This window comes from Phoenix dactylifera, chromosome 3, assembly GCF_009389715.1.
Source record: "Phoenix dactylifera cultivar Barhee BC4 chromosome 3, palm_55x_up_171113_PBpolish2nd_filt_p, whole genome shotgun sequence".
Lineage (NCBI taxonomy): Eukaryota > Viridiplantae > Streptophyta > Magnoliopsida > Arecales > Arecaceae > Phoenix > Phoenix dactylifera.
Window position 1 is genome coordinate 23,133,466 of NC_052394.1, and position 26,408 is coordinate 23,159,873.

The 26,408-nt window shown below is 39.3% G+C and overlaps 3 protein-coding genes across 9 annotated transcripts; 1 reads left to right on the top strand and 2 right to left on the bottom strand.

Moving 5' to 3' along the window:
• Positions 1-203: 203 nt before the first annotated feature.
• On the top strand, positions 204-9,254 carry LOC103704158 (peptidyl-prolyl cis-trans isomerase FKBP20-1). Of its 6 annotated transcripts, none has more exons than XM_008787343.4 (8): positions 230-572; positions 1,049-1,544; positions 1,841-1,929; positions 3,894-4,022; positions 7,741-7,874; positions 7,969-8,048; positions 8,156-8,248; positions 8,774-9,254. In XM_008787343.4, the coding sequence occupies exons 4-8, from the start codon at positions 3,914-3,916 to the stop codon at positions 8,922-8,924; spliced, it is 567 nt and encodes a 188-aa protein (XP_008785565.1). In that variant the 5' UTR covers positions 230-572; positions 1,049-1,544; positions 1,841-1,929; positions 3,894-3,913; the 3' UTR covers positions 8,925-9,254. The 6 variants fall into 6 exon arrangements, with proteins under 6 accessions (XP_008785564.1, XP_008785565.1, XP_008785566.1 ...); XM_008787344.4 differs by having other exon boundaries at positions 1,841-1,907; XM_017842037.3 differs by having other exon boundaries at positions 1,847-1,929.
• Positions 9,255-9,671: 417 nt separating this feature from the next.
• On the bottom strand, positions 9,672-22,836 carry LOC103698701 (probable protein S-acyltransferase 16). Of its 2 annotated transcripts, XR_005511246.1 has the most exons (8): positions 22,189-22,836; positions 12,415-12,507; positions 12,237-12,338; positions 12,079-12,156; positions 11,876-11,974; positions 11,700-11,795; positions 9,988-10,451; positions 9,672-9,901 (listed from the first exon to the last, which is right to left on the bottom strand). XR_005511246.1 is itself a non-coding variant. In XM_039125051.1 (7 exons), the coding sequence occupies exons 1-7, from the start codon at positions 22,459-22,461 to the stop codon at positions 10,341-10,343; spliced, it is 852 nt and encodes a 283-aa protein (XP_038980979.1). In that variant the 5' UTR covers positions 22,462-22,836; the 3' UTR covers positions 9,672-10,340. The 2 variants fall into 2 exon arrangements, 1 of the variants encoding a protein (XP_038980979.1); XM_039125051.1 differs by having other exon boundaries at positions 9,672-10,451.
• A 702-nt stretch (positions 22,837-23,538) lies between these two features.
• On the bottom strand, positions 23,539-26,180 carry LOC103698702 (laccase-17-like). Its single transcript, XM_008780742.4, has 6 exons — positions 25,943-26,180; positions 25,703-25,854; positions 25,295-25,539; positions 25,057-25,185; positions 23,962-24,930; positions 23,539-23,835 (listed from the first exon to the last, which is right to left on the bottom strand). Exons 1-6 carry the CDS (start codon positions 26,069-26,071, stop codon positions 23,705-23,707), a joined length of 1,755 nt encoding a protein of 584 aa, XP_008778964.2. The 5' UTR covers positions 26,072-26,180; the 3' UTR covers positions 23,539-23,704.
• Positions 26,181-26,408: the final 228 nt, after the last annotated feature.

Sequence of the window (26,408 nt, forward strand, 5' to 3'; positions counted from 1 at the left end):
CCACATTGGCCTGCTTCGATGTCGCAGCCCTTGGCGAGGCCATCCTGCCTGGCGCCCACAAGAGCATCACGTAGTCGAGCCAATCTCTGATGGAGAACCGGACGCACCCGATCATGGATAAACAAACTGCAGCACGAATCACAGAGATCGGGCAGCAGCGCGACGAGATAGGAACGGCGGATATGGGATGCGAACGCGGTGGAAGAGAAGCGGCGAATGGCCCGAGGGCTTGCTGCGTTAGAAGTTGGAATGGTTTTAGATTGGATAGGGTCGAAGTCCGCGGGTCGCCTTCTTTCTTTCTTCCAGGCTCTTCCTACTCGTCTAGACGCCATCGCCGAGGAGCGAGAGCTCTCTCTCTCCTCTTCCAAGCTCTCTTTCTTTCGAGGAAGGGAAGGGAAGCGAAGAGAAAGGAAACCTCCCCCTCTCTTCTCATCTTTCTGGGCGATTCGGCTCGTGGTGGATTGATATATATCGAGGCCCGCTAATCGGTACTTCTTCGAAGGGATCGACGACTAGATCGGTCGTCTGTCTCGCGATCTTGGAGGGAGGGGTGCGAAGAAGGATCCGCGGCGGTAGGCAATCCTTCCTTCTTGGCTTCTTTGCGTTTTTTCCCCTTTTTTTCCGTTCAAATTTCGATCGGTTGGTAATTCGAATTCACTTGTTGTGGATCGCGTAGTAGTTCACGGCGATTAGGGTTTTGGAATCATTTTTAACATTTTTTATGCTTGTTGTGCTTGTTGCCTTTCTTTTTCCTTTTTTTTTTTTTTGCGTGCGTTTGTGTTGTTCTTGTTGCGCGATTAAGTTAAAATATTGATCAAAACGGCACTTGATCGAAAATTTTGTGTTGGCCTTTTCGTTTTCCCTTTCTCCGGGTGCTATATGACTTAGAATTTTATTCATAACTTTCCATACCACAAGCATCTCTCTCTCTCTCTCTCTCTCTCTCTCTCTCTCTCTCTCTCTCTCTCTCTCTCTCTCTTTCTCTGTATATATATATATATATATCTGCGAATTCTTGTTCCGATTGATTCCTTCTTTTTTGATCTAGGTGGTGCGGCGGATAAGACCGGACGGAAAATTTAGGAGTGGGGTTGAGAGGAGAAGGGTTTAAAGTTTAAACTTTAAAGAAGGTGGTGATAAAGAAGCAAAATTTCACCCAGTACCATCAGAAATGAAGGGCCTTAGGAGCAGTGAAGGACCGGTTCAGTACTGGCCTGGCCGACGTAAAGACTATGAATCATGATGAGGATTCCGCCAACGAGAAATACCCTATAGCTATCCTTAATCTGACCTTGTAGTCGCGGGGTTGTGTGAGGGCATGCAGGGCCACGAGTCAAAACGCATTCGCAAGACATGCAGCTGAAGGTTGCTGACGGGGTTTGTGTATTTTCACATGAGATACTCGACGGGCATCCTTGCATGAATCTTACTTTGACCGTAATTGGGTGAAGACCTAAGATTCTTGGATGATGGAAAAGAAGGAAAATAAGATTGTAATTATTGGTGATTTTGACAGGAAAAATTGAAGGAAGTTGACTTTTAAGGTGAGAGCTTTATTAGTTGGGAACTAGTGTCTAGGCCATTGCTTGGCCGTCCAATAAAAAAATTATTGCCAGAATTGCATGCTCCAGCATGGCTGCCAATCACCGAGGCACATTCTTATGGGCCAATCACCAAGATGAGCGGAACTCATAGGAATGCACCTCGGTGATTGGCGCAATGCATCGCCAGCTGATGCATGCAGTGCATGCAATAATTTCTCCATTCAATGAGTAGTAGTTGATGTAGCATATTTTGTACTTGAATCTTGTGTGGTTCATAAATTCTACCATCGTTATAGCTGTAGGCTGTAATGGAAGATGGTGCCTGAGGCGGCTGTGGAGTTGCTCAAATTGAATATCAAGAAGGTCCTATCTTGTTCGGTTTAATGTAATGTCCCTACTTCTTATGGTTTGAAATTCTATCCCAAACAAAACATACTGTCTAGAACTTCTAAATATCATAGTATATTTTTTTATATTTCTTCCAAAAGAAAATATTTTGTCCAAAACATTCTAATCCTGATTATTCATGTAATTGTATTCTCGTTTTAGAACCTACATTAAATTGTGGACTCAAGGTATATGTGATAGTTACTACTAATTGATTGATAGTGTTATTACCTGTTCTTTCAATAATGTTCAGACAATTGGCCTTTTTTTTTAATTTCCGCCTTATTGATGAGTTATGATGTATTTCAGCATTATCGGTTCTTATCACTACAAGACAATACCAATTTATATTCTAGTTGATGTTAAATAATCATTACTTAAACAACTCGTTCTTATTGTACTAAGAAATACCTAAAAGTTTTTGCATTTATTTTTTAAACTATCTCATTTCTGTCATACTCATTGGCAATTGTATGTCTTTCCTCTTTAATTCTCTTATTATCTTTTAACTTCTTTCCACAGTTGAGTTTCCTACCTGAATGGCATCTTCTTTTTTCATTGTAATAATGAATTCTTCTAGAAAACATGTATTTTGTGTCAGGGAGTTATCCCCATAGGATAACCAAGAATGGCTACAAATCTGATAGTGATAGCATTACACTCATTCAATATTGTTCTTTCTCATTCATCAAATAAATATTGTTCAGGGCTATGAAATTTCTAGTTTGTTGTTGGCAAAAGATACTATAGTTAAAACAAACATATTACCAAGTTTTTGGTCTTTTAACATGCTAGAAAGACTGAAGGAACAAAGCTTACAAGGTAATATGATGCCATACTTGTTGATTGGGCTGAAATTTAGGCAATAGAGCAAGCATTCGCACATAAAATGCACACGGAGATTAGATTATTAAGGGTAGCATTTGGTATAAGGAGGAGATAGTTAGATAGAAATTCATTGAAAAGGTTAAATGCTACATAAAAAGAGGATGAGTTAATGGAAGACTAATTTAGCGTGGCTTTCCGCACTAAAAATAAATTTGGACCTCCTACATGGAGGGGCTTGGGTATATGTGCTGCTGATCAGGAAAATGGGCATGGGACTATACAAGAATTGAGTGGAAGTTTAGGAAGGGTTGGAAAAGATTAGCATCTGATAAGTGATACAGAAAGAAGCTTAACCTCTGTTAGTATTGAACAATATAAGGGGCTGTTTGGATAATTCTATGCAATCCAACTAGACACAGGATCACAGGCCAGAGCAGGCCTATATTCATTGAATTTCTAGGAATAGCTTTGGAGTGGGTTGGCCCGAATCCCATAGGAGAAAAAAACCCCTCAACAAGTCTTTTTTTTTTTTCTTCTCCCTGTAGGAATGGGCTAGGCAAGGTCCAGTTAACATGGGCTGGGCCAGGCATTATATTCTATAATACTAGAAGCCATATTTCCAATCCTAAGGATCTAGCAGGATTATCCAAACAAGCCCTAAGAGGAATCAAGAACTCAAATGATACTACAAAGGGGTTGGAAAAGCTGGCATTTGATAATATTGAATGATCAAGGGAGAAGCTTGAACGATATAAGGGGAATCAAGAACTCAAATGCTACAGAGATTGGGTTCCTTGATTAGTTGTGCTAGTTATGTTGTTTGATGTGGCGACTGAGTATTTCAGTTATTTCTCTGGTCCAAATGACACTCCACTAGTGTTGTTCATCTATATGCACATGAAGCAATACAAACTACTATTATTTCTTATGGCTCGTTGATTGCATAGAGCCAAGCTTTTCCAGGCCTAAACATGCATACGTATGTCCAGGTCTACTTGGGTGCCTCTATGCATGTGTGCATCTCTCTCTCTCTCTCTCTGTGTGTGTGTGTGTGTCTTTTGTGTGGTGGACCTTCTTTTTGCATGATATTCCTTAATTTTACTTTTTTCCTTTTTTTGTTTTCTTTTTTGACAGGTTTCTGAAAGTACATAGCCATGGATGATGCAGTAGATTTGACTGGGGATGGAGGTGTAGTCAAGAGAGTTATAAGGAAAGCCAGAGATGACGCAATTGCACCATCAGAGAACCTTTCCCTTGTTGATGGTATTGACATGTCTCTGCTTTCATTTACTTGTTTTTTTAGCAAACAGATTGAATTTTGGTAATGTTAGCTCCACAAAATGAAAATTGAGACATTCAGCCTTCAAGGTATAACAGAATTAGCATATTTTATCTCTTTATTTATACAAGCATACTATAACTAAAACTGTTCTTTAGGCAGTTTGACTTAATTGGGCAGCTTTGCTCCTTATCTGAACTTGATAATAGGGAAGAAAATAACAGCAAATGTGGAACTTCAAATCTGAAATTGAGAAACTATGTTACTTTGACAATTATGTAGAGTTTGTAATATGACAATGAGGCACATTATTTTTAAAATTTTATAATCCACAATGCGGATCTTACTGTCTAGATGAAAAAAAATGGCCCTGGACAGTCTGGATGTTATTCTTGGATCAGGATCAATTATGATGATAAGATAGATTTGTCTAATGAATCATACAATATCTTGGATCATAAGACATATGTTATATATGGGCTTAGATAGTGGAAACTACCACTTCTGATATATGTGGCTTTCATCTTCATTCTTCTACTTTATGATTATGCATTTTTCAGTTTTCACAATTTTATGTCTTCATTATGTTCCAAGGAATTAGAAAAATTTTACTATCCATAGTTTGATCCACAATCCAATTTAAACCCCTCTACAATTTATGACTTGATTATATCCAAACTACGATAATGAGGTAAAGTTGTATGGATCGTTTTTCTCTTTTTTCTTAAAGGGAACAAAACAACATGAGGTTTTGAAGTTCTATTGGTAAAACTTTGAAGATCTACTAGTTATGCATATTCTTGCCAACCTTCTAATTGTATTTCCCACTTCCATAGGTCATTTTGTCAACTCTTGTTTCAACTCTGTAGGTTCATATGCCAAGAAAAATTAACACATGAATGTACCAAATTGAATAAATAAATAAATAACTCATATATTTCAACTATTCAATGGAGGTCTCTTCTCATTGCAGGATAACTTAAAACTTACAGCTGCGCTGGTTTGTTGAAATTAATCTAGGAGGAAAACAGCTCCTTTTATGGTCCAAATCCTATTCTAGTGCCAAGTTCAAACTTTGAGCTTGTTTTTTTGAAACCCATGCTAAAGTACTCAAAACTAGAAAACCATCGGCCTTAAATGTGCTTTTTACCTAGTGACACAAGTTATGCCTGTAAGAGCTGCATACTGTTAATTATTATTACATGCATGTACTGTTTCATGTCAATAGTGTCCATGAAGGGAAGGTCAACGGAATGCCATTGACTCATGCAAAAAACACTGAGCATCTCCACATGGTCATCGTGCTCTTCAATGCTTCTGTTGAACATAGCCATATTTGCAACTAGGTTGAGCCCCTATTTCCCTGAATAAGTAAACCACTTAAGGATTCATCACTTTCATTAACTTTCACTCTGAAACTTATTCTACTACCATTTCTTCCCGTCCCTGGTGTATATATTCTTGGAGATTTATTAAACAGTTTTGTCCACTCACCCTTTATCGTGTTTTGAGTTTGTCAGCCTTCTTTTCCTTGATTTTAATTTTCATGAACAATTGTGCCTCAGCCTTCTGCTCTGTTGTTTGCACTTGGTTTCTTTTAAAGCTGATCGTGATTTTTAAAAGTTAAAGTTCCTCTTTCCTTTTTCGGTGCCTACAAGCAATTTATAATTGGAGTTTTGGGGTTTTCTTGTCTTTCTTGTTTGTAAAATCAGTTTATTAAAGGTAAAAGCAAGTTGAGAATAATGCAGGATTGAATGGATAATCAATTTGTCGAGTACATCAGAGCTTAGTGAAGAGGATGATAGGGAATTTAAAAGGGAGCATTCCTTTTTCACTTTTATAGCTAGATTATTGTGGTTTTGGTGGACGATATGGCAAGCCATGGATGTCAGCTTGTGGTTTGTTTGTTCTACCCAAAAATATCAACGGATTTCTTGTATATGTATTTACTCTTCCAGAACTTTATAACTCTCAAAATTGATGCATGCATATCTTAACATTAGAAAATAAGATATATGCTTTTTTGAAAACAATTTAATTCCAATCTGACATGATGCTTGTGTCAGAAGACTGAGATCTTGTCTAAACCTTTTGAATCTTGTCATTGAATCTGTTTTCTTGTTCCACTTATATCGGTAAAGTGATGAGGACTTTCTAAAGACAAGCCAATCTCTGGACCAAATTGAGTTCTTTTCTAGTCCCTTTGCTTTCCTTTCTTAACAGAGAACCTGAAGACAAAAGAACGAGTTTTGCTTGCACTTATAACCTATTCATCATGTTTGTTGATTGAAAAGAATATAACTGTCAACCTTAAATGAGGTGTCTGTAATATCCTGTTACCTGCAAAGCGGTTGCTTCTGATCCTTAGCCAAGGAAATGCTTTCTGGAAGTTAACCAGACATTTAATGGGAAGCAATCTTTGACAACTTACTGTCACAAGCCTTCATGATGTTTTTATGTATAAAAAGGAAATTGTCAGGCTCCTATTTCTGCCGATCCTCATTCTTTTCATTGCATCCCCCATGATCTCTCTCTCTCTCTCATGCCCTCATGCACACGCATGTACACATGCAAACGTGATTTTATTTCCAGATAAGCACTTATTTTGTTGTTTGTCTAGCCATTTTGAAATAGCGGTGATCATTTGAGTAGGCATGCAAATAAACTATCTAATCGATTGCAGCGTTTATAATGTGACCTAGTATAAACCAACAGAATCTTATGATGACAGCACAGGAGAAACCTTATCGGAGCTTAGCTATGCATCTTATTTAGTCAATCACATGTTAGACTTTGTTTCTGCTGAATTAGTTGTTCCTGCCTTTAAATATATCCTTTGTCAATGCTGATTACTCTACATGCAGATTCCTACTTACATAGAGGTGGTATATATTCTGTCCATAATTCCATATAATATTTTCCAGACTTCTTGTAGAATATGATAACATCTATGTTGTTGCATTCCATCGCTGAAATCTGAAAATCCCAATAAGTCCAATTGTTACCTCTGTATGCTATGAATGTCTATAACTTGATGCCGTTGCCTTGGGAGTTAGGTTTCAATACATTTTGTAGGCTATTTTTCTGTTTTCAGTTTTTCCTGCTATAATTTCTTTCGGTCAGCTTTTGTGCATGATTGCAAATGCTGACCAAATTGTCTAACTCATAATTATGTGTCTTCTCTATGATCTGATGCATTATTATCAAAAATCTCATGAGTAATCTTTGTTATAGACATCAGAATCCTATTTGGCCTTTGTGTATTGAAGCCCAAAGGTTAATCATGACCTTTGGAGGTACAGCAGCCATCAGATTTTAATGCCACTAACCATGATATTCTTCCGAGTAGTTAACCCTTTTTTCGATGATGGAAATACTTGAACCCTTCTGATTTCACAGATTTCTGAGAAGCCTGAATGGGTGATGTTGGGGGTCTAGTACAAAGCAGCAGTGCATGTTTGAGTTAGGGATTTGTCTGCATGTCAGATCCACATTTGTAGAAACCCAAAAGTTGTAGAATCATTATGGATACATCAGATGGCCTTCTCAAGGCTGTAAATTTTGGCGGCACGCCTTTCTCTAGGGCATATATGAAGATTTGTGATCAACTGTGATATTCTGCCTGATAAGGGAGGAATGTTAGTTTTTTGGCCACTTTTCCTTGCTAATGAATTCAGTATCTTGATTGTCTGAACTTGGCAGTTCATTATGAAGGCACCCTTGCTGACACTGGTGAAATTTTTGATACCACACATGAAGACAATACTATTTTCTCATTTGAGCTTGGGAAGGGCTCTGTTATCAAGGCCTGGGATATAGCAATGAGAACTATGAAGGTAAACTAAACATTATGGCTAGATTAATGAGGTTTTCTTGATTTTTGTTTGAGACATTTAGTTACATAGCCATCTATTCATTGGATTGTTCAAGGTTGGGGAGGTTGCAAAAATTATTTGCAAGCCAGACTATGCCTATGGAAGTGCTGGTTCTCCTCCAGATATACCACCAAAGTAATGCCCATGTTTTTACTTCCCTCTCATATCCCTTTGGCACCTCTATTTTTATTACTGGGAACCCATGAACTGTAAAGCTAACTAGCAGAATTTGGGAGGTGCAGTGCAACTCTGATCTTTGAGGTGGAACTGGTGGCTTGCAGACCGCGGAAAGGTGCCAGTCTTGGTAGTGTTTCAGATGAAAAGGCAAGGCTTGAGTAAGTGGCACTATCAATTCCTGCTGCATTGATATCTGCTTTAAATCTGGAATTGTGTTGCTATGTCATATGAGGCACAGTGGTGGCCAAACGGGATATTGCATGCATATTCAACTTGCTTATCAGTTCACATCTTCCAGAAATTCCAGTCTCATCAGAATGCTTATATGAACAAATCTTTGGTGAATGCATCGGTGCTGTTCCAACCATATTATTGAGGTTACATCCCATTTAATGAGCAGAAGGCACATATCTCTGAGTAGTAGATGTACCATCTAAAGCCCCGTGAAAACTTATCATTTTTAATTTTGCAATATCCATGACCTATATTGGTAGAAGCCTGAAAGGTGTTGATTAGGTTGCGTTTCAGTAAGATTGATGCTGCAGCTTGGCTTGTGAACTTACATTGCCTCGGAGTGGCATGGACTGAGTTTTTGGATTCTTTTATGTGTTGCGAAGGCATTCGTAACTTACTGTGCAGGTAGCTAATGATGCTGGCCTATTGACAGTATTTATCTCAATCAGGGAATTAAAGAAGCAGAGGGAGATGGCAGCCGCGTTCAAAGAGGAAGAGAAAAAAAAGAGAGAAGAGGCAAAGGCTGCAGCTGCTGCGAGAATACAAGCCAAGTTGGAAGCAAAGAAGCACCAGGGAAAGGGCAAGGGAAAAGCAAAATAGATGGCTCTGTCATTTGCTTCATGGACAAAGTTGGACTTAGAAATGAACCAATGAAAAACGTATTTGGAGCCTTCAGAAGTTTAAGAACTCCGACATATTTGGCGCCCCTTGGATTGTGTAACGCTTTTCTGCCATTTGTTGCAGCAGGGTAAAAGTCGAACAAAACTTGATGTACTTACATTTGCAGCCTTTGCACTCCTGACGGGATTTGTCTGAGAATAAAAAGGGGAACTTGCTTTGTACAATAAAATTATACAACTACTGCTTAAGCAGTAACTGCTATAGATCTTTATCAATGGATGGTCTCCTTGCACAATGTGGTGCATGAAAGCAGTAGATAGCGACAGCTTATTGGAACATCATGGGAGCTGAAATGTATGAATTGTCGTATGGAGCCTTCTGGAATGGGCATCTGCCACATGGTTGTGTACCCGACACTGTTCACTTGCAATCCGCACTGCAGGATCGGATGGTGGATGTCAAACCCAAGCTAATTCAAGTACAATAGAGCATGAGGGTTCAGGGTTTCAAGCTCGGAGCTAGAGATAGGTGATCAAGGTAAGGCCTCTCCAGCTAAAATTCGCTTCTCTGTGACATCAGGAAATTCGTAGCCGTTCCGATGCCAGCGACCCAAGGAAAACAATGATCAAAGAGATGCGGTACGAGATGGGAGATCTCTTGGCTAAGTGAAAAATGTGTGCGCATTTATACCAAATGGTAAGAGCCGTATAAGGGACGCGAAAAATATTTTGAATGGAAAACGTTGTATTAAAATTTTGGGTGTTAATTGTTTCTGCAAACTCTTGAAAAGCATTTCAATCCTCCCACGCTCCCAGGTAGAGATGGCCTATCAGAAGTGTAAACACCGAGTCCCGCTCTACTTATGATATATGTGATTCCACGGAGAACTAGGTGTGTTGCTTGTCCAATTGTCTGTCCTCTCTCTACTTCCCTGTGTCATCCACTGGTAATGCTGCCTGCCAAAGTGTTTAATATATTAATACAGCGATATCGCGTGCCAGAACGAGAATGTTATATCCTAAGGCCTGCATCTCTTGGTTACCTCCGTGAGCAGCGTAGCATGGTGGGGCTTACGAGGTTCCATATCAAAATAAATCACCTGAAGGCAGGCACATAACTTCCCAATAGATTTCACCGGACCATTATAGTTTATTAACAACATAGACTTACAGACCCTAGGATACCCCCCCCTGCAAAGGGCACTCCATCTGCTTACCCTTCCTGTAGTTTATAAGCAGCCCACAGAAGTAACTTGAAGCCCTCGTGTCAGACCAAAAACGTAGGGCAAGCACTTCACGATTGTAATTGCCACTCCCAAGCGAGGCTCAACCACAAAAATTTACATGGTTTCCATCTTCTATAAACAAATTACTCTCATCTTTGCCACCTGATACGTCAAGTTAGTGTTGTAGATATTGGAAGGTCAAATGCAGTGGGAAATCGGAGACCAGAGCCTTTGAACTTTGATACAGGGCATAACCAACAAAAGATGTTAGGCCCTAGTACCTGCAGGAAAAATTGATTTGAAGTTAATCAATAGCGTAATGACCAGATATCAGATATCCAGGTGCATGATCTCCCCTGAGCTCATATATATAAACAGTCAAACATGAAACAAACTTGTGTTGCGCACTTTAAAGAAGACACATGATTTAAGGACCAACCAATGGCTACCCTTTAAAATTAAGCCTTCAATTGGAACCATGATAAACTTATAGCTCAAAATACAAAATGCCTTGAAAGCTAACTAGCCTGAACTGAGAGCAAGTGCAGTTGTAGTGAAGCAGAACCCTTAATGTTTAAAGAGTGAAAGAAACAAGGAAAGAAGTCATCTAGCGTGCACAACATCTTAGTTAGAAAAGATCCACATAAGAGTGACCGTCCTCTTCTCCAATGTAAACTTCACAGAACCATAAAATAAAGTAGATGCTAAGCAACAATAACAAAAGTATATGATTGAAATAATGTTGACCTTGAAAGTAGCAATAGAACATATCCAAGATAGGACAAGCAGGGATTAATACGAGTGAAAAATGTCTATGCTATCACCATACCAACAGACATCTGACAGACATTTCACTTTTGAAAAGGTTTGTCTTCATGGTGATGACTTCGGGAAAGCAAGGACAAAGATGGTTTCAGATGAATGTTGTGTTACAGGAGCACAAGCAGTTAACAATAACTTAAATATGAATCTTTATATCGAAACCTACAACTTACTCCGACTATTATCAACTCTCTGACTTGCAATATAAAACAAACTATAGTGAATCAACAAGAGAATTGCTAAAACAAAGATTACCAACATACTAGAGAAGCAAGGAAGTTTATAATGACTGACATCTTTACAAAAGGAAGTTTCGGCAAGATATTGGAAATTAATGTCAGGATGCAAAGGGGAGTTGTGAAGACAAGTTTTAAGGGTATGCGAGGAGAACTGCATTAAATTGTTCAACCCACAAAACATAGCTTCATGGGATTATTGATTGTCATGCCATGGTAGGACTTTATCTAAAGACAAGTTTTATCATCATTTTGTAATATGAAAAACAGATGTGGCAACATTTTGGTTTTGACTGGATAGATTCACTGAACAAACACCACCTCAAACTCAACCTTGAGAAAGAGAGTCAAGATTTACCACAACAAAAAAATAATTGTCTTAGTCCTCGGTAATTCACAGGTCATAAATTACAAAAGCATGAGTGATACACACACAAGAAAGATAAGAGGAGAGAGAGAAACTATTCTTACTGAAACAAGGTTTTCATAGACACCAAGGTCATATGGATGTCTATACATATTTCCTACTTTTTCTTCCAGCCACATGGCTCTGACTCCTTCATGGTACTGCCAAAAAAGAAGACAGCAAAGTTTTCTAAATATTCTAAAATCAAGTACTAAGCTAATTGTGGAAAATTTTCTCAAACCTCAATTGTGGTCTTGTTCTGCAAAATAAGGTAAATCTGCCAACCCAATAGGACGCTTAACGCCAGAGTTAAGGGAAACAGTAAAGCTCCACCAATGATCTGTCAAGTTGATAAATGTCTGAAAGTCAAAATCAGACTTGAGGAATGATGCTATCAAAGTGAGTCATCTTCTTCTTTTTTTCTTTTAGAGGAAAGTTACTCACACATGTTGTTTTATTAGAGTAACTACTCTGCGGCTGATCCTTCTGTGCATCATGAATAAAATTTCCAACAAAAAGAACCTGAAATAATATTGTAAATCCTTTTCTGCCACATGATAAACCTCCACGTCACTAATTAACTAGATGTAACTTAAGTATACCATTGAGTGGATGCAGGCAATCACACCATACAGCACAAAAATAATGAAGACCTTATAGTTTTCATGTCCTACGCAATTGTTTATCCAAACACAGTGGTGATCCTGCAGGCATCAAGGGGCCATAATAAATATGCAGAGTAGTTTTCTGAAAAAAGAGAATACAAATCATCATACATACCATTCTCAAAACACATCTTTTGCAAACACGACAGTGATGCGTACGGGGAGGCTTATAGTGAGAACATTTCTGGCAAAATCTCAGATCTCCACCCTGAGTTATTAAGGTAACAACGGGATAAAAACATATGAGAGAATTAGCGGCTAATAATAGAATAAGGTTTTCTCATGTTATGAAGATCAATGCATACAATTAGCCTACAAAAGTTAAAATACCCTAAAACGTTGCTTTCATCAAAATAAATGATAAAATAAGACAGATCACCAAATTGCCTGTAGTAAACCCAAGCAAAACTGTAAAGGTCAAAAATATAAGTTGCAGAATTGCACCTATAAAAATGGTATCACAAAACATGCCAATTATCAAGCAAGGTTAGCAATTACTTGTTAATCCCAAGACAATATTCGATGACCTAAAGAAGCAAAGAATTCATACCAGCAAGTTGCATATTAGATGAATAGGAGATCAATTGCATCAACAAACGTGCGATGAAAAGCACCATCAAATTGCTATAGAAAGTAGGACCAGAAATTGGAGGCTTCTAAGATTAGTTGAAAAATGCAAAGTTAACTAGCCATTAACATGGACCTCTAACATCTGAAGCATACATATTAGTAAAGTGAATTGGACATATTGACTTACATATAAAAGCCAGTGATACCAGTATGGAAAGATAGTAGAGAACTAATATAGAAGACGACAGTGGGAAACACCTTATGAATGCAAGTATATAAGGAAATGCAACTAGAAAGCATTACTACCCTAAAAACATTCAAGGGTAATTACATGGGAAGAAAAAACAAATTGTGGAAAAGATTGAGACTTGTGGAAAAGATTGAGACGTACACGTAAGATCAAAACAACAAGTAATTATGTTGATGATACAGGCACAAAAATAGATTTTTCTTACAACTCTTTTCTTTTTAACTTTTGAAGCCAAATGACCTGACCCATAAAGGGAGAAGATTAAATTATCAATTTTAGTAATCCATGCCTTTGGTTTTCTTCCAGTAATATGAGGTCCATTGGGCTGGATAGAAAGAAGGCCCGCTTGCATTGCCTCAGCCCTAAAGGTCAAGCAAATTGTTGGGTGGATCCATCGACCATCACATAAATCAGCCTATCTTGACTATTTTTTTGACTCTGCTGACAAGCCAGAAGTCAATGTGTCAAGGCTAGGTTCTACTGCGGTAGTGCAAATTCATGGGACTCAAAAGTCTGCAGGAGGATGCCAATCTATTAGGCTAACCCTAACTGGTTATGCACACCACCTATATTGCCAGTTGACTCCTAATAGCTTAAATCTAAAATGTAAAACATTTGCATGCATCTTACAAACGTACCAACAATCGAAATCCTTAATTCACCATTTGTCACTTCCCAAACATTAGAACCCATTTGCTATTGTCTTTCCCTAATATTTTCCAAACAAGGAATATTATTTTGAGTCACATTTCCAAGTATGTCTCCAATGAACCACCCAAAGTGTGTTGAAAACTCGATGCCTTTCTAAACCAAGAAACGAACATCTGCCTAGGAGGCTAAGATAAAAGTGGAGAATAGGTGCTTGGGCGCCTAAAGCACTGGAAGATCCTAGGCACTTAGGCAGTTATGTTGCTTGAGGGCTTGGGTGGGACAGCTGAAGCAACTCTCCATACAACCTTGATCACGACCACTTCTACAATGACGAATAAGGAACAATTGCAACACACTGTTAGATTAGTAGATGAAATAATTGAGATATTTTATTGAAGAAATCGGGGAAAGTCATTCGATAACCAAAACAACTAGCCTTAGGTATGCAATGAGAACAAATATATTATTACTTAATAACGAGGACAACACTATTAACAAATGCCCTCTATCCAAAAAAAACTGTTAAATAAGAACTGCCGGAGCTTTCCTTATTTTCCTTGATCCTTTCCCGTTTATATGTTTTGGTTTTCGTTGTTTAAGTTTCATGTGTTAACCTCCTGTATCCTTAAGAGAGAAATTTATGATTTCCTTATTAAGCTTCCATGCCATGAATCCAAATTTATCTGGGCATGTGAGAATAGTATCCCATGCTACCCTGAAAAATACGTTTTCTAAGGCCTTCTACACATTCCTTCTTTTTAACCATTGATTAAATTTCTAGATTTTAAGCCAATTGCTATGCACAACAGCACAGGCATGCAATACAAAGTGTGGTTACACAAGGTCTTTCATGGCACAACTATAACACTACATGGCATGGCCTTCATGGATGTTCCCGTTCAAACAACCACAAATTTTATGTCTATATATAAGTTCCAAATATATTTCTTTGATCTTTCACCTAATATCTCTTGACCATTATAGACATGGACTGCATTCAATTGATAGTTGTATGATGAATCATAAGAGGGTTTACCTTCTATGGATGGCTAAAATTAAGGGGCAAATTTAGGCTAGCTCTGTATATATGCAACCCTCTAGCCCTACCTTGACATGACGACAACCAAAAAGTTATCTGTCTTCTCATATTTTCGTTTTTTTTCCTGACAGATTTATGCAAGATTAAAGTTTTACATTTTCACCTGGATATCATTTAAGGAAATTGATCAATATAAACCCACCAACCCAATTATCCAAAACATTGACTAATAAGATATCAATATGTTGGCCGAATTTTTTCAAATTTCTGAAACAATATTAAGTGATTTTTTTTAATCACACAGTATTAGAATCAATGCCTTCAAATAATTGTCAAGATTAGTTTCATAATATTGGATGGCATTTCAATGTATAATTCCTAAATATCAGCTGATATCTTGGAGTGTTTTAATTCTTTCCATATTTTCCTAAATATCAGCCAATATCTCGATTCTTCTTGGTATTGGAGTTCATTTAAGATGGTTGGAGAGACATGCTTTAAAAACCTTGGGTGAGATGAGACTTTTATATATCTCACCCTCAATTAAGGGCAACTGAGCAAATGGTTTGACCAACTTACTCTTCAGCAACATGAGAAAAAAAAGATGTCGTTGTGTACGAGTAATACTCATTATGTAAACACCCATGTGCATCATGACGAAAGCAAACCATATTTGAAGACATTATGATGTGCTTTTTATGACCAAATGTATTTCATTTTCATTTAAAGGAAACAATCTAGTCATATGAGCCATTCACAAATATTGTAAGGTTGTTCGGACGCTAACGCTGGCAACTAGCTATATAAGTCGTTTCCATGGTCTCTCGCTCAATAATTAGGACATCTAATTCGACGGAAGCACAAAGCTTAAAATGCAGCCTGACTTTTGTCCTCAACCTCTTTCTCCCTCTCCGCCTTGTCTTACCTATCTCCTTTCCTCCTCATCTGCTAAGCTTTCTATCTTCCTGCTTTATCACCTAACACCAAATTGTTTCCAAGATGGATCTTCTTTAGCCATACCGAGCCACCCTGGCCTACACATCGAATTGACTTCAGAACCATGGGCCTCAATTTGGAAAATATCCACGTTATACACCCTTCTCCATTCAACAGTCACAGCAACATGATTCTCAACTTTGCAATCACCTTCCCTAGGCCTAGCTTGTAGCATGCTACTATCAAGCCTAATTGATGCTGAGCTTACTAACATCAAGAAAATCATCATCCTCCGTGGTACTAGCAACATGCCTTAATAAACACTATGAACAAGACTTTGTCATGGGGAATACTCTCATCCAAGCATCCTCGGTGATACTAAAAAAACTGTGTCTAACAACCACTTTTAGTTTGCGTTACCTTTTGATAAGGCCTCACCAAAAGCTCATTTGAGGGACAAAGACAAATGAAAACATTGCTTAGAGTTGAGAAGCAAGAAGATAAAAAAGAGGAAGGGCAACATTGACATGAATGGTGATGAAGTGTGTTGTTATAACATGCTTTTGTCAGAGCCAATGGGTAAACGAGCCATCATTATCTTGTGGTCCACCTATCAAGTTGCTTGCCAACTGACAACATGCAATTATCGACATGTAGGTATGTTTATCTCGCATAGTCACATGCTCGGATTGTTCACTATTTATACCTCATGCTTAATTTAATCTGCTTCGGCAACCTTTTATTCCCAATCCAAGAGTTTTATAATGGCAAATGAAAACAACACCTCTTGAAAGTCAATGAGTATGAAACTACTGTTGAGCCCAAAATGCCAAAAGATATGATTAACCAACATACTCGTCATTAGTTATGAACAGCTTTAAGGGGTCCATCGACTTATTGGGCAAAAGTGACAATCTCACTTAAACCACCACCTTTTGCACCATCAGCTTGAAGAAGGAGCATTCCTCTTACCATGTTGTGCCGGGAGAGTGAATCAAGAGAGCAAGCATATAGACACCAACTACTTTAAAAAGGCAAAAAAGTACGAGCCATGGCATCTTGAACAACCCAATTTCATATGTATTTAATGAATAAGACCTCCAAAATTTGTCACGTGAGACCAAAGATTAGGTTGTTCATAGATTACACACTAGGAAAACGCTAGTGCTATATGTTCCAATATACAACTTCTTCGGTTCCTTCTAAAGTGCCGAGCCTAGCTCCTCTTGCCACAATTCATTTGTGCAGTTTTTGCCAACCAATTGATGAATTTATTCATTTTTTGTGAATACACTCGATTGTCTTGAAATTGTGACAACAATCAGCATATATGGAGAACGAGCACTTGACGGGTATGAGACCAAGCCTCATTTCAATTTATTATCTTTGCACTATTTATTAGCACTATTTATTAAGTCTAAGAAATGCTCATTTTTCTTGGTATAACATTGTCAAGTAAGAAAATAAGTGTAGGTCGCCATATGTAGCATCCACAACACCTGGACTGGCAAATCATGAGATTTGATGACTACTGTGTAACACCTTATTCCCTAAGTGAGTCAGAGAACAAGTCCAACACATGAGAGACAATAGATCTTAAAATGCACTCCAAAATAACACCATTGATCCAAAAGCTGCAATTACCGTATATAATGATTCCATTGCTTCAAAAACAAACGGAATAAGATAGTATGATTGGGACCATACCATTCTAATGCAAAACCGGCATTGTTACAAGTCTCGAGATGTCAAAACAACTGTGATGGTATGTATCGACTGTAGCATTCGATATCGATGGTCCCATATCAACCCGTACTGATTGGTGCTAATTCAATTTTTTGGAAGCTATCAATTTTGGTATATATCATTGGTATTGTTATTGTACAATTCTGATGGAAAAAGGTGCGATGTCCGATACCAACATCTTGGCTCTTCAAAAGCATGCACCACGAGAGGTGGTTTTTGGTCATCCTTGTTCACATGGTTCCCAATTTCTCCATGATTATGTACATTTGATGAACAAAGTGACATTAATCTATCATGAGATTTACGTCCAAGGCAAGTAAGTTTTGACATGTTTCTTACTTAAAATAGCCTATAGCTTGTTGAAATCTTAGATGTACAAGTCTCCATTAAGATTGCTTTGCCCATAGCCAGACTTGTATAAGCCAAAAGTTCTCCATATGCTATTCAAATCATCCAGGCAGTTCCCTGGTTTCTGCATTGCCGGTGTATTATATGCCCCATAATTGCAACTTCTTATGTCATTCCATGCTTCCCATAGTCCATTCTCACATTTTTATATACTATTGTCCAACTCGAGGATTGTTTTTACAATTTCTTCATGAAATGTCATCTATAAAACATGTGGTTTTGATTGGTCTATGTCTCTCAATAAGTACTTAAATACTAAAATCATTTAGGGCCCATTTGGATGCCCACACAAGGTATCTCTGGAATATTCCTTATAATGGTATTTTCTGGTTTGCTACTTTCTTATACATGTACCCTCAAAAGGATAAACAGCAGGAGCTCTGGATTGAGCTCCTCAATATCATGCCAACACAGAATGAACCTTGGTTAATTATAGGAGACTTTAACTGTATTATAAACCTTAGTGAGAAGAGTAGTGGTGTTCAAAGAATTAATAAGTATATGATTAACTTTAGTGAATTTCTCAACCAAGGCCAACTTGTTTCCTTGCCCACCTTTTCATTTCTTTATTGGCCCAGCCTTCAACCTATGCAGCAGGAAGAAGTTAGCTCCAGTGGGGAAAAAATTATCCAGATCGAGGAAACTCCCATTCAATACAAGCTCTAACTCTCAGGAGATCAGAAATAACCTTTTACAAGGAATTTGGTGTCCCTATCTTCTTGGATGAGGCAATCTCGGAGCTTCCTTAAATGCTTGGGTTTCTTCTCTCACAATGCCATTTCATAATTATTCGTTGTTTAAGGTTTATCTAGTGGCATTCAAATAGACCCTTAGGCCTATTTGGACACCAATTAGATGTCCTCGAATAATATCTTCTATATTGAGAAAAGATAAAGAAACATGATCCGGTGATTGAGAAATTTGAGGGATTGAATAGATGAGGTTTTCACCATTCCAACTTTCATCAGAATCTTTTCTCCTCTGCTTTCTTAAAATCTCTTTCCATGTTCGATTGCCTCTATACCTCTCCATTGTTGGAGAGAGGATGACACAAATACATTATTGAACCATCCAGACAGGCTTTTACGGTTCCACAAAGAATAAATGCAGGGTATGCCGTACCGGTCCTGGCTAGGACCAATACCGGATCCTCCGGACTGGATCAGCGTGGGATCCGGTATCGGAAGCTTTTCATTGAAAAACCGGCCGGTACGACTGTCGTACCAGTACGGAATCGATACGAAACCGGTACGTACTGGTCCGGACCGCCACCAGTACGCCGACCGGTACCGGTACAGCGGACCTTGAATAAGTGTCTATGCACTTGTGATTAAGTATATGGAAATCAACCCTATCCATGATAATCCATCAAATCTCCTTACTTTGAAATGAGGTATCATTCTATATACCACATGCCATATCCTCTAGCATCCCTTTTGAACTTTCTAATTGGGAGAATACCAAAGCAATCAATCTCTTCCCAACCACTTTGAATAGTAAGCTTTTTGTTTTAATTATAGCCTTAAATTTTTTGGGTATGTCCAAATTATTGTATCGCCCACATATTCCTTAGGTCTTAGTGTAGTTCCCGCATATCCCTTTGGTTTGATCATGTGTTCTCTACGTATATGATGGCTCTTTCCTTAAGCTTAGTTGAAAGCAAGCAATGCCCTCAAAACACTGAGATCTCATATAGAAGAGCTAGTTACCAAACAAGGGGCTCACCTTCAAAAGCAAGTTAATAATTTATAAATGCAGTGGAAACTAATAATATTGATATCTAAAATAAACGACACAAACAAATTGTTATTAGATTCACGCACGTAGCCATTGCAATGGGTTAGAGGCTTGGCTGGTTTAGTTTTGGACCAAAGTCCCATATCAAGTCCATATGGGCCTGAGTTGAACTCAAGCCAACCACCCATCACGTCAACCATGGCTCGCTCAAGCCCAACCATGGTTAACCTAGCTAACCTAGACTTGACTTGTTTATTGGCCTACGGCCCAAGACAATATAGGTTTGGGCTTTTTATCTCAGAAGCAGCAAAAGTTTGAACTTAAATTTAGTCTTTTCTTTTAAGATGCACCTTAGGCATTATTTACAAGTTGCTTGGTTGCTATTGCAAGCAACAAGCTAGAAGAAAGCTTATTTGGCAAGCAACAACAACAAGCTAACCCACAGCCAGTTGCCTATCTTCAAATTTGTATCAATATTGACTAAAGACATAAGATATTGATCCAATGGCTTGTATCCCTTAACTTTTTAAGTCATATATTTAACCAATTTAGGTGTATTGACCTGACAAGTTGAGAGGTTATGACCTAAACCTAACCCAATTTGCTGGCAGGTCAGGTATGTCAAACCTGTATATGACCCAGGAACTGACTGGGTGGGTTTCTGCTGTGCTGGGTTGGGTAAACAGGTAAAGGTTGGCTAGAGGTGGGTAAATGGGGTTGGTCATAATTGCTAGACCTAAAAATAAGAGTAAATTTCAAACCACAGAGCATAAGGACAGTGTTTAAATGATAGAACGGAATACAAATAATTTAAAATACGAATAGGCAAGATGTACTAAAGAAAAGAAACATATATCAGAAATCCAGAAAAAAAAGAAAACTGAAAATGGGAAAGAAACATTTAAAAAAAAAATAGCAAAAAAACCAGAGAACAGAAAGAAGAAGATAGAAACAAAGCAGCATACAGAGAGCTAAAGAAAAAAAAGAACCAAAAAGGGAAACAGTAATTAGAAAAACACTTATTAGGAAAAAACACAAGAAAAAACAAAGCAGAGAGCAAACAATAGAAAAGCCAAAACAGAAACAAAAAATGAGAGAGGAAGAAAAAAGTAATACAAAATAAAGAAAAGGGAACAGAAAATGGTTAATATCCTGCCAGTCCGTATCTCGTGAACTTTTCCTCAAACTTTTGCATTAGAAGTTTGAGCAGTGGCTGGAATGTGTAATAACATGATTTCCAGTAAAGGTGTGAAGTGGCTGGAAAGAAAGCAGATATCCAGATCTAAGTAATTTTTATTGTTCTATCCAGATGGAACACCTTAAAAATTCTCTACCGATACTGATTCAGGCATATGCACAAAATTTTCAAATATTCTGGCTACTGCGACCAGGAAGGGACAATAAGGGTTACTACCCTTGCCAATTATGTTCCTCCAACTTAGAATAAGAAAAGCACAACAAGGTCTTTCCCTTTTGAGGAAAAAGGGTTCAATCAAACACTAGAAGAATAGATTATTCATAAAAGAAGATGAACCATGGACAAACTAGGTGTAACATAACAAGAAAATGGAGAAAGAGCATTCAGCTGATGCCAGATATAAGTAGTTAAAACTTAGGGAGGCAATTCTAAAACAGAAGTTTTTTAAACATAACAAAAGGAAAGAAAATTTAATGCAACTGAAAAATAACTATATTCTTCCACCACTCCTAAATCTAAACAACTTGGAGATCCATATCATCAACTACTGTTTGATCAATTATTTTAAATAGACCATATGTTGTTTTGGTGCTCGTGATCTCAATTTCAATTGTTGCATGCATGCACCTATAAGGCATCTGAAGTGTTAGCATCATTTCATCCAATCATTCATTCTTAGTAAATCTATTCTACTTTTAAGAGGTATTATATCATTTTCTGGAGTGAAAACACTTCTGCTGACAAAGCATGAGTGCCATCAAAAACAGATTTGAGTTTTAGTTCCACAAGGATATAAATGTCCCTTTATCTCGTGCAAAATAAAATGGTAAATGCAGATCTCTCAATTACCCAAAACAGCAATTCCCATCTACCAAAAGGTAGTTGCTGAATTACTGAATCAGGTCAGAGAAACATCACGCAACTCAAATGGTAACACGCAAAGCTCCCAACCACCAAAAACTGCAATTCAGATGGATCAATAAGGTCTTCAATAACAGTTTCTTTCAATCAATAACCCTAACAAAAGAAAATGGCACCTTTTCGTCTAATGATCACAGAGAAATACACCGATCACGCACAATCCCTCGCCCTTCTGCCTGATGATCACACAGAACTACACCAACACACGCAAAATCCCTTAAAGTGCAAAACTCAAACTCTATCTATAAACCAGAAAAAAAACACAATTTTCTCACCAAACTAAGAATAGATCTTCTAAATTACCCAAAAAGGCATCATTCTGTACCTTAATTAAGCACAAATCCATCAAAGAAACTCAATTTTAACCAGGACACGGGCAAATAATGTCAAGAACAAACGAGTCCTATTCGAGTAATATCATCAGCATTCGTACCTTCCTCTTGATTTCGTGGATCGGATTTTCTGCTTCCTCCACGTCGGGCATGAACGACGGAGGCACGCGGCCCGGATCCCTGAATACGGCGATGCAGTAGTTCCCCACCGCCATTAGGGTAAGGAAGGTAAAGACCACGGCGTTCCCCAGCCCCGCCGCGGTCCGGAGCCCCATCCACTCATCGATCACCAAGAAGACGGTCGAGTAGTAGAGGAAGGCCACGGTTGCGAGCACAACAAAGATGGGAAGCGTGATGTATCCCTGGCGGCTCATGTCGATCTCGATCTCGATGCCGATGGCGATGTCGTCCCTCCTCTCCCCTCTGGATCGATCTGGATGAGGCTAGGGATCCGCTCTTGATCTTCTTGGATCTAGGGTTAGGGCGGGGGAGAGGAGGGTATAAGGGCGCCCTCGTCGGCGTCGTCGTCTACCGAGGGGCGTTGGAGGAAAAAGCCATCGGGGCTGCCAGGTGGCGGAGGCGCCGACGCCGTTACACGACGGCGTCTCCACCTTTTTGCCAGAAGGCGACGGTGGGAGGAGGGGAAGAGGGGGAGATGAGGCCAAATGGGAGGGAGGGAAATAGGGGTTGCTTGCCCGGTGGCCTTGCCGTGGCAATGCGGTAGACGGACAGCTAGCACAGAGGCCAGCGCTCCGGTCCTGTTTTAATAAGTAATTGCTATTTATCACGGATATCCTAGCGACAATAATTTTATCCGTTTATTTGTTTCTTTTAAAGTTTTATTATAAATCCGGCTTTACTTTTTTTTCTTGAAAAACTATTTTTTTAATATTTTAACAAGTTAGGTTTTTCTGATGAAAAATAATGATTTGGGTTTTATACGCCCGCCAATTTATTTTTTTAACTATAGATTTGTGAATGTGCAAACCCATTTTGTCTCTTAACAAATTATTATTTTAATTTTTTTATCTGAATATAAAGTAGGAGTGTAATTTGTATTGCACTGTCTCAAGGCAAATACAAGCATGTTTATCATCGACTATTATAATAAAGTCCTATAAGTTTAAGTTTGCTTAAATTGGAAATTTTGAATTCAAATTGGATAAATTTGGGATGAAGCTTCGATCTAACTAAAACTAGGTCCTAATCCAATTTAGCACCGAGTGTAAGCTATCCACACTTAATTAAACATAATAAATAAATAGATAAATAAATAATATTTTTATATAACTTATTTATATGATTATATTTTAGTCGTATTAAATAATAAATTATAATATCAGGCTTTCATCTAAAAATTCCAATTTGTATGCATTTTAAAATTTCTATTCATCCCAATCTAACTTTATTCTAGTCTTTCGTGTCTGTCATGAAAGTTAGCATCATAAAATAACGAACAAAATCAAGAAAAGTCTATCGTGTTGCCACATCATTCGTAAGAGCGATTACAAAACTAATTAGCCACCAAAAAAATTATTCACTTCCGACCGTTAGCAAGTATCCGCAAAAAATTGAAAAAACTGGAGCCGGTCCAACCACCAAACGCCTCCGGACCATTCAACAATTGGGAAGATCTGATGGCGGCGGTGGCAGCTTTTGGTTGGGAAGGCTCCCATCCAAGACCAACCACGCCATCTTCAGACCCCAGCTCGTGTGGACCTCCAGGTGGCAATGCATGAACCACACACCTGCATGGGCCCCAAAAAACACAGCTCAATATTCATAGTTAAAGCTAACCATTGATCGAGGTATAAGGGATATGGCATGGCCTAGCTCGAGCAGGCATTTCTACATGCAGTTAGTTGTACACTCACCGGGGTTATCGGCACGGAATCGGATGGCGACCCACCCACCGGCGGGCACCCCGACAGTGTTCCTTTCCACCGGGTCCACCAGGTTGAACCTGGCCGGGTCCTTTGCCGGATTGTAGTTGCCGAAGCCTTGCCCGACGACGAAGAAGTTGAAGCCGTGGAGGTGCAACGGGTGGCTCTCCGCCCCTAGAATGCTGGTGTCCTGCATCACCAGCTCCACGGTGGTGTTGTACGGAAGCACCATCAACTTAGTCCCATTGCTCACCAGTGTGTTGTTGGGAGGGCTCCCCGTGTAGTTGAATGGGATTAGAGGGCTGTAAGGGAAGTCCGGGGAGTAAACGCGCTTGGACTGCCCAAAGAAGTGGGCCTGGAGGAGAGCTGTGGTCGGCATCGCGAAGGATATATTGCTTACGGTCGCGGCGAACTTGGTGCCGTTGGGCCCTTGGCAAGTCTGGTTCTTCGGGCACGGGCTCGTGCCAAGCCCCACGGTGAAGAAGAATTGCCTCTCCACAGTCCGTGGTACCTTGGCCGGAAACTGAGCGGTTGCCAGACTCCGTAATCTGCTGGTGAAGTTTGCGACAAACGCCGTGTCGTTCAGAGATGGGAGGCTTGGTTTGAAGAGTGGGAGCTTCTTATTAAAGCTAGCTGTGGAGGAAGTCCTGGGATCTTGGTACTCAAGAAAGCCGGACACCGTCGAGTTGTCGAATGTGCCGGATCCGGTGGCATAGGGCCTTGCAGCCATGAGGAAGGTGGCATGGGGGAAGCTGGGCTTGGAACGAAGGAGGACGTTGGTGGTTTGACCTGGTGCTAGGATGAGGGTGTCGGTGTCGAAGGGCTTCACGTAAACAGCATCAACATCAACGATGGTGAGGGTGTGGTTCGCGATGCTGAAGAAGAGCTCGTCGTTGAGTGCAGCATTGATCATACGGAGTAGGTACGTCTTTCCGGGCTTCACTTTCAGCTTGAATGTATCTACCATACATCAGCACCCACCATTAATTTGCTATTACTTTGCCTAAAAACTACAAAAAAAAACTCCAGGATATATAACTTTTTTTTTTGTTTGGTAAATCAGGATACATAACTTTAATATGGTACCTTTAGCCGAGCAGTTGTACAGGGGACCAGGAAGCCCATTGATGGTGTAGGCATCGGAGACATTAGGACCACCACCCGTCTGAAGAGCCTGGCTAATGACGGCCTCCGTGTCAGCGTTCCACCATTCCCCTACAAATATTACAATTTTTTTTTAATTCTCCATATATGTTACTAAGCTTCTAATCAAAGACAACCTGAAGTTAAGAGATTGTAACAACTAAAACATATATGCATGTACCGAAGACGATGGGGACTTCTTTATAGGGTTTGGAGAAGGGGTAAGGGACGCCGCGGGCAGGGAGGATGATGATGGGCCCGTAGAGGGTGGCCCTCAGCCACGAGATGTGGGCGTGCCAGAAGAGCGTCCCTCGCTGGGCTACGATGGTGAAGTTATACACGTAGCTCTGCCCTCTCCGTATGGGGCATTGGGTCACATACGCCGGACCGTCCGCCCATCCACTCCTCAGCTGGCGAACACCATGCCTGCTCGTTCCGCACATCATTTGGTTCGCAAAACATTCATGTTATTGTTAAAAAAACGTCATGCAGAAAAAAAAAAAAAAAAGGAGACTAAACACTCGTTGGTGCACTCAAACCCCTTGACTATAAGCGTAATGGGAAAACGAAGTTCCTTTAGCAGACGTACCAGTGTAAAGTGACATTATACTGAACGTGGTTAACCACCTTAACCACAACTCTATCTCCTTCTCTAGCAACGATCTTGGGACCTGGGAACTGCCCAGTGACCGTCACAATGCTCTTCGTATGGCACAGCCGTGTCACATTGGCCATTCTTATCTGCAAATATGTTTCATTTCAGAAGAAAGGAATATCTATATATATAGATAGATATATGGTTTAATGTAACTTGTATATAAGAACATACGTCAAATCTGTAGTGCCTGGTTATGCCAGTTTGTTGTGCACGTACGCCATCCAGCGAAAGAAGCAGAGTGAGCGTCGAGAACATGAAGGCTGCCACAAGAAGGGATGAAGGAAGAAGAGAGAAGGCCATTTTTGTTCCCGTGATGACGTGGATCGAACTAACTGGAAAGAGAAGGAAAGATATCTAGCTAGATGACCAGAAGAATGGATTCGAAACTATAGGTGGATACGGAGTTACGAGAGCTCGAAAGATCTATTTATACTGGTGGATATGGTTGTAGCTGGGGCTTTGTTTCGTTAGGTAAGTCGACGAGGTCACCTCAAAGGAATGCTGGCCTCGCTTCGCTTTAGAGTGCAGCTAACTTATATTTTATTTGATCTTACACTGGCCTACCTTCTAAACATATAGAATTCCTGAAACTGCGACTTTTCTTTTGGAAAAGAGCTTGCCTAACACGGGAGCGATT